The sequence below is a fragment of the Sinocyclocheilus grahami genome, unplaced genomic scaffold (assembly GCF_001515645.1).
Source record: "Sinocyclocheilus grahami isolate Dianchi unplaced genomic scaffold, SAMN03320097.WGS_v1.1 scaffold666.1, whole genome shotgun sequence".
Lineage (NCBI taxonomy): Eukaryota > Metazoa > Chordata > Actinopteri > Cypriniformes > Cyprinidae > Sinocyclocheilus > Sinocyclocheilus grahami.
This window is the reverse complement of record NW_015505845.1, coordinates 135,040-143,335: the sequence shown is the minus strand read 5'-3', so window position 1 is coordinate 143,335 and position 8,296 is coordinate 135,040. Positions and strand designations below refer to the sequence as shown.

The window sequence follows — 8,296 nt, the reverse complement described above, 5'->3', positions numbered from 1 at the left end:
ATCTCTCTCTAAATGTGGAGAAGACGAAGGAGATTGTTGTTGACTTCAGGAGAGTGCGCACTCAGCATGCTCCTCTGTCCGTCACTGGTGTGACTGTGGAGAGGGTGAGCAGCACCAAGTTCCTGGGTGTGCACATCACAGAGGATCTCTCCTGGACTGACAACACCGCAGCACTGGCCAAGAAAGCACAGCAGCGTCTCTACTTCCTCCGCAAACTGAGAAGAGCCAGAGCCCCGGCCCCCATCATGTGCACCTTCTACAGAGGCACCATCGAGAGCATTCTGACGAGCTGCATCACTGTGTGGTATGGTGCCTGCAACGCATCCTGCAGCAAGATACTTCAACGCATAGTGAGAGCAGCTGAGAAGATCGTTGGTGCCTCTCTCCCCTCCCTCCAGGACATTTACAACACCCGTATCACCCGCAAAGCCCTCTGCATTGCAGGGGATCCCACCCACCCATTGCAGGGGATCCCACCCACCCAACACACAGCTTCTTTAGTCTGCTGCCATCAGGGAGGAGACTGCGGAGTCTCCAGACCAGGACCAGCAGACTGAAGGACAGCTTCATCCATCAGGCTGTTAGGAAGCTGAACTCCCTCCCGACCTTGCCCCCCTCCCCTCTTTTGCCCCCCGCACCACTGAACTCTGACCCTCTGACGGACTCTCCCACTCCCCCCTCCCTAATACACACACACACTGTCACTTTAATCAGTCTAAATAAGCTCTTTTGCACTACAAATCATTATATCTGCACTGTTGTCTACTTCACTGGTTTGCACTGGAAAAGGAGAAATACTTGCACTTGGACATATCTGCCATGTGCCTTGTGCTGCTTTATATATATTTTTTACATTTTACCTTATTTGTATATTTGTATAGTTGTATTTTATATTTAACCTGTATATCTGTATTTATGTTCTACTGTTAATGTTATCTGTATGCACCAAGGGTCTGAGAGTAACGCAATTTAAATTCTCTGTGTGTATGTGCTGTACATGTGGAAGAATTGACAATAAAGCAGACTTGACTTGACTTGTTTCCCGTGTTTTCCCCATGGATCCCCTCGCTGCTTTGTTCGTCTCTCTAGTCCGTAAGGACCTGCCCCTTGTGGAGTATGTGGTTGGGTTCAGCCAGCTCATCACTCTAATGGTGTTCGATGCTGCTGCTCTGAACACCCTGTTCTGGATCGGGGCAAAATACCACCACCCCGTCGACCTCCCAGACACCACTGGACTGAGCTGGAGGGAAGCTATCATCCGGTGGCTGGAGAGCGTCTATCCCTGATCCAGAGCACAGCCTGACCTAGAGCCCAGCCCACCATCACCCCACTGCGCGGAGCCCAAGCCCGAGCCCACCGATGACGGAGAGGCCGAGACCGCCGTGACCCTCCCATGTGCTCCCCATGAGCCATCGCCGCATGGAGCGACAGAGCCGAGGATCGCCGCGGAGCCGGAGCTGTTTATGACATCAGTCCATGTGTGAGAGTTGGCTACAACGACCACCACGAGGGAAAGAGCCGTGGACAGCGAGAGCACAGAGAGGAGCTCAGCCCACTGCGCCATGACTGAGGGTGAGCTATTTGAGGAACTGGGACTGTGGAACGCTGAAGGGGATCCTCTCCTCCCTCCTATTTCCCCGTCCAGCCCAGAAAGAGACTCTGTTCCGCAGCTCAGCCCAGAGAGGGCTTCTGTCCCTGAGTCCAGCCCAGAGGGGGCTTCCGTTCCCAAGTCCGGCCTGGAGAGGGTTTCCGATCCCAAGATCGGCCCTGAGAGAACTTCTGTTCCTGAGTTTAGCCCAGAGAGGGCTCCTGTTCCTGAATTAGGCCCAGAGAGGGCTCCTGTTCCTGAGTTCGGCCTAGAGAGGGCTCCTGTTCCCAAGTTCGGCCCAGGGAGGGCCTTTGCTCCTGATTGCAGCCCTGAGAACCCGGAGGCTCAAAAATGCCCTCCCGCCTCCTCCACCGCTGTCATCTGGCAGTCCCTCTGCTCACCCTCAGCCCACCATCTGTTCGGTGCGAGCACCGCGGGTCTGCCAGTTTCCATCATCGGCATGGCTGGAGAACCCCTTGCCTCCGCCTCCAGCCTCTGAGTCCCGTACTCCGCCTCGGCCTGTCGACCCAGCGGCTCCACCATGGCTCCTAGCCCCCTCCTCTCTGCCATGGCCCGTCAGTCCACTGGCTCCACCGGGCTCCCTCATCCCTTCGGCTCCGCCTTGGTCTGTCGTCGTCCATCCGTCGTCCCGGGACTCCACTCCTCTGGCTGCACCTCATCCCTCTGTCCCTCCTACTCTGTCAGGCTCCTCCTTCCCTTCGGGTGCTCCTCGGTCCTCTGTCGCTCTGGCTCCACCGCGGCCTTCCAGATCCCCACCTCCGCATCGGTGGCCTGAGCCATCTGTTCCACCTTGGCCCTCCGGATCCTCCTCCTCACCCTGACTCATCGGCTCTCCGTCTCCGCCTCGGGCTCCTTCGCCACCTGCTCCGCCGCCATTGGTCGGCCCCCTGGAGTCATCAGCCCTTTCTCCTCCATGGCTCTTCCCTCCCTCGGCTTCTCCTTGGGTCGCCATAACTGCTGTGGCCTGGGTCCCACCTGGCGTCGCATGCTCCAAGTCCTTCCTGTCTCTCCCCTGGCTCCTCCCTCCTTCATCACCACCCTGGACTCTGTCTGCCGGCCCCCCCCCGTGTGTCCGTCCTCCTCCCGAGCCTCATCCCAAGGTCCCACCCGTCCCTCCCTCTGATGTTTGTGACGCACCTTCTGGGAGGGGGGAGATATGTCAGGAATATGGACCTGTTTTGTTGTGTTTTCTCCCATGTGCTCCCCGTGACCGAGTTTTTCCCTCTCGTTGAGTAGTCATTTGATTAACCTGTGTCCCGTTAATTACACCTTGTTAAGCCCTGTATATAAAAGTGTTGTCTGTTCCTGGTTTCCTTTGTCGTACTTAACGTAATTTTGTCTGTCAGTAATATGTGCTACGTGTGTTTCTCCTGCCTACCGTGTTACCCCCTGTGTGGATAAATAAAGACGTTACTCGTTACTCTCCATCATCTCCACTTTCCTCGCCTCCTCCTAAAAGCACTGTGACAATATACAGCAGTGTATTATTTTATTCCTTTTTCATAATTTATTTTGTGTTCAGTCATTTAATTTTTATTTCATTGGTTTATGTTAAATTAATTTAAACAAATTACAGAAGCAAAGATATAAACTAATAAAGAAATATTCATAAGAACAATATTGAAGTCTCAGTTAGGTGCACTTTGCCGGATGTCTTGCAGGTGACCTTATAAATCTGTCTCCTTACAACACACTTAGGGAATTACGATGACTTCAGAGCACTCGTAGATCTTTGACAATTTTCAAGTTCTACTTAAGTTATGATGCTTTTTGGAAACAGACCGTAAGTCTAAGATGATTTGTCCAACACCTCAAATGATTTGTACATACACCTCAAATTTGCACATAATATTCAGTACCTGTACATACAAAAACGGTCTATTGTAATATACCTGCACATACAACTGTCAATTTATATATTTTTATTCCTTATTTGCTTGTTCTAATTTTTATTATCTGTGATTTTTGTTCTGTCACTGTCATTCTGTTACACTGTGGAAGCTTCTGTCATGAAAACAAATTCCTCATATGTGTAAACATACCTGGCAATAAAGCTCATTCTGATTCTGATTCTGATACAACCATTTTTACAATCTACTTAGCCTTACGAAGCTTTTGGGAAACACAGCCCTGATCAGTGATCAGTGGTGTTTCAAAGGTGATCAAAAGTCTTTTGGATCCAAATGAGGGTGTGTAAATGATGACAGAATTTGCATTTTTTATTATCTTTTTAATAGTAATGGTAATTGCAAAAGCCTGTGTAGATGTGTAGTAATTCTAATAATTAAAAAATGTTTACTTTCGTGTTATGAAGAAAAAAATAACACTGTGGACTGCAATGACACGAGGGTAAGTAAATAATGACAGAGTGTTCTGTTTTGTTTCATAAATGAAATAGTGAAGTAATGAAGTGCAAACTATAATGGATTACCTTGATCATGTGACTCGTCCACAGTCACTTCATAGACTGACATTTGAAATTTTGGTGCGTGGTCATTTACGTCCAATATTTTGATCTCAAGCCCAAGTCTTGTATCCACTTCATTATTGGATTGATTTCTTGCTTCAAATGTCAACTGCAATTGAATCCAGTGAATATCAATATACAGGCCTTTCTTGCAGTGTATTTGAATTAATGTCAATGCTGCTATGCAATGGATACCTCATTCTTAAGGATAACTTACATGGAGAATTTTAGGGCCGCTTTCATAGTCCACCTTTCCGTCTACTAAAACATAACCTGATTTATCAATGCTGAGAATATTTTTTGGATCTTTATCCACACCCTGACCATGTAGTATGTAATTTACTAAATAAGACCTTTCGAGTTCAACCTGAAACACAAACAACATGCACACTAAAATGTTCACATGATCATTATTATCCAGCAATTTAACATGTAATGTGAAAAATACTCTTCAAATAAAACTGAATTGAATGAGCTCTGTAGCTGAAAGCAGTGACTGTTATGATGCCGCTCACCTTGCCTATTTTATATGGAAACGGACTAGTGTATTCTTCCTCAATAGTAAACGAATCTATGATCCATGCACGCTTCTGTCGTATCCTCCCGCTGTCAGCCCATAAACACACGCTCCAGACAGACTGAGTTGAAATGACAAAAGTTAAGTCAATGTGTGAATCTCACTCATAATTCTTTCTTAGCACTTACTTAATTCTTACTTCATTTTCATGAAAATAATATGAAAACAATACAAAGCAATATTAAAGTATTTTGAAGAATGTTGGTTGATGGTAACCATTGACATTGATTTTCCCCCCATACTATGAAAGTCAATGGCTACCAGCAACAAAATAAACTGGCAACATCATATGAAAGTCAAAGAAGTTTGTGGCAATATGTAGGATTTACTTTTAATTTGCACTCTAATATTGCTAGTAAATTTGATAAACAATTACAAAGAAATGGCAAGTCATGCATTGAATTAAGTGAGAAATTTTGAAGTAAAAAAAAAACTAAAACTTATTTTCTTGTAAACTCCAATAATGTACTAAACTTTGTTTTTTACAGTGAAGATGGTTTTAAATTTGAAATGTAGATCCCTAAATTACTTTGAAAATTTATTTTTAAATATAAACATATTGCTGAGAAGATTTTGACAAAGCAATTAAGTAAATTTTCAGTTATCATCATAATCAGGTTAATTAAATATAGTTTTCCCTGCATAGACATACTGTCCATTGTTTATACTTGATTTTATCACCAAAAGAGAGTATAAATAATGTTGCATAAAGATTCCTTATTCGTAATGTCAGGGTGAAAGTCCTTTCATTTAGTCTGACAGGCATATTATTTATGATTTAACTTTAATTAACTCATTTGTTTTCCCACAATATAATTTGGTATGATCAGAGGTAGACAGTAACGATGTGCATTTACTTGATTACTATGTACTTCAGTACACTTTTTGAGTATCTGTACTTTACTTGAGTATTATTTTTCTGGAAACCTACGACTTTAACTTCACTACTTTGGAAAGGTGAATATCGTACTTTTCACTTCTGTCAAGTTCCTCGAAGTAGAAATTCGTAGCAGTTTTGAACGTCATTTTTTTTTGTATTTAGTTTTTTTTCAGTAATCACTCTTGTTGGGTTACGCCAAGTGATTTCCCAGCATTTTCCCCTACCAGCACACTGACCAGTTGCAAATGTGATATTTATTTACAACAATTTCATAAGAAGAATTTATTGTGATATATATATTAGACATAATGGGCTGGTTTAGCAAAATTGTGTAAATGAAAATATTACCTAAAAAGCCACAGAAGAACTGTTGTGCGTCTCCTAACAAAGCACAATAGGTGTTTGATTTGAAGCAGCACTGTTTTATAGCAGGTTGGTTTTTTTCATTCTTCATCAGTATTTACATAAATTTCACTGTCTACTCTGTTCAAATGTGGATGAATGGCTACACGTAGATGCGTGCACACACTGCCAAAAAGTGGGTATGGGGTGTTAAATAAAATAGTGTTTTGTCAACTCACTTGTTTCTTTTCTTTAGGTTTTTAACATTCTAAAAGCTCTTCATTCCAAAGATACTACAAGCTAGTCAGTGTATTCAATATGTGTAATGCATTGTAAGTTGCTTCAGAGGCATTGCAAGTACAACATACAACAATAATAAAACTGTGCATTGACATATAAAAGGAAATGTCTTTTGGTACTTAAGTAATTTTTAAAAGCAAGTACTTCTGTACTTTTACTTAAGTAAAAATCTGTCTTTGTAACTTTTACTTGTAAGGGAGTAATATTTGACCATAAGCGTCTGTACAGTACATTCACTCAAGTAATGGAGTCGTGTACTTCGTCCACCTCTGGGTATGATTAACTAAAAACAGAATTTAATTTGATTGTGGAATGATAGCACCGAGGTTATAGTCCACATTAATATGCCATTGAAGTCCACATACTGTATCTGCAGCACAGCTGCTGAAAATAAGATACAAAGTATCCTTTAAAAGTTGAGTAGTTGTCAGTATCGGTTAATGATGTCAAAAGCTAATTAGTTACTACTGATGGCAAAACTTTCAAAGTTTAGGACCACTGCCAAATCAATATCTAGGCGTTTTCCCAAAAACATAATATGTATTTTCTGGCCAGCATTCACAGTAATACATCAAGTGTGATTTGTGTGATGTTTATGTTTCTACTAACGCTTGAGGACATATACGTTTGCAAGCCACATCACAAATTCTTACTGACATGTCAATCCTTGAAAAATTAAGCAGTAAAGAATACTATATACAATAATTAGATATAGCCATGCATTTTGACTCAATTCAAACAATTAGTCATTATTTATTAATAATAAGCATATATGAGAGTAGACAGGTGCCTTAAGGCATGAGCTTACAATGCAAACAATTCTTAAAGTGCATTCTGATGTTCTTGAGTCATGACCCGAAAGATTTAGAGCACGGGTGTCCAACCCTGCTCCTGGAGAGCTAGCGTCCTGCAGACTTTAGTTCCAACCCTGCTCCAGCACACCTGTCTGTAATTATCAAGCAACCCTGAACACCTTGATTAATTGGTTCAGGTGTGTTTGATTGGGGTTAAAGCTGAAATCTGCAGGATGGTAGCTCTCCAGGAGCAGGGTTGGACACTCCTGATTTAGAGCAACGAAAGTCCCTTTCGTCCACACCCCTAATGGCTGTAACCTAAATCAAATTCAACAGAACTAATTCAAACATGCCCTTCCTTTGCAGTTCTTACTATCTGACACATGGCAAGCAATCACATCAGCTAATCATTCAATGCAAAGCAAACCTTCTGTAGCCCATTGTTCATAAAGCTGGCTTTGTACCGTTTGACAGACTCAGTTCCTGCAACATAAATGCCTAAATATGAGCACAGAAACATGAGGCGGTGCGAGCGGCTCTAGTTTATCACATCACACAGAGCTTTAACTCACCAGCAGCAGGAGAAAGCTGACAGGAAGGGTCCTCATGCTGAAGCAGATCATCACTGAGACTGAGCTTTCCTCTGTGTCTTACAGTAATCCAGGCTGCTCATATGACACATGAGAGAGAGAGAGTGAGAGAGAGAGAAAAAAGAGAGAGAGAGAGAGAGAGAGAGTAATCTGCCCTTACTCTAATCATGGGGAAGTGGAGACAGAGCAACACTTCCTCACCAGCTGCCCTAACTATGAAGAAATTAGAAACACATTTTATCCCAAATTTGAAATACTTTACCCTGACTTTAAAATGTTAAACAAGAAAACACAACTTCAGTATTTATTAGGTGAAAAACAAGATTGCATCTTACTAGCAGCAAGATACATTGATGCCTGTCACAAAAAGAGGGAGGAGTCAACAAATCAGTGATGCGCCCACACACACACACAAACACGCACACACCACACCACACACCACACTGAATTATAAATTGTTTGTAGAATTCTATGATTCTAAAATGTTAATTTGTTTTACTTTTTAAATGTATATACATGCAATATTTTTGTTGCATATATATCTGTTCTAGATTCAGTGTAAACACTATGCTTTGGCAATACATTGTAACAATTGTCATGCCAATAAAGCACAAATTGAATTGAAATTGAATTGAATTGAGAGAGAGAGAGAGAGAGACAGAGAGTGTGTGTGAGAGAGAGAGAGAGTGCGAGTGTGTGTGTGTGTGTGTGTGTGTGTGAGGGAGAGAGTGTGTGTG

General features: G+C 42.7%; 1 protein-coding gene across 2 annotated transcripts in view; it reads right to left on the bottom strand.

The window, feature by feature from the left end:
- The window catches only part of cdh26.2 (cadherin 26, tandem duplicate 2), a 22,313-nt gene extending 14,666 nt beyond the window's left edge, over positions 1 to 7,647 (bottom strand). For both annotated transcript variants that reach the window (XM_016242617.1, XM_016242618.1), the window contains exons 1-4: positions 7,542 to 7,647; positions 4,592 to 4,714; positions 4,294 to 4,443; positions 4,041 to 4,185 (exon numbers count right to left, since the gene is read on the bottom strand). In XM_016242617.1, coding sequence (XP_016098103.1) covers positions 4,041 to 4,185; positions 4,294 to 4,443; positions 4,592 to 4,714; positions 7,542 to 7,592 — 469 coding nt within the window. In that variant the 5' untranslated portion in view covers positions 7,593 to 7,647. The remainder of the gene's footprint in view (positions 1 to 4,040; positions 4,186 to 4,293; positions 4,444 to 4,591; positions 4,715 to 7,541) is intronic.
- Between the last annotated feature and the right edge of the window lie 649 nt (positions 7,648 to 8,296).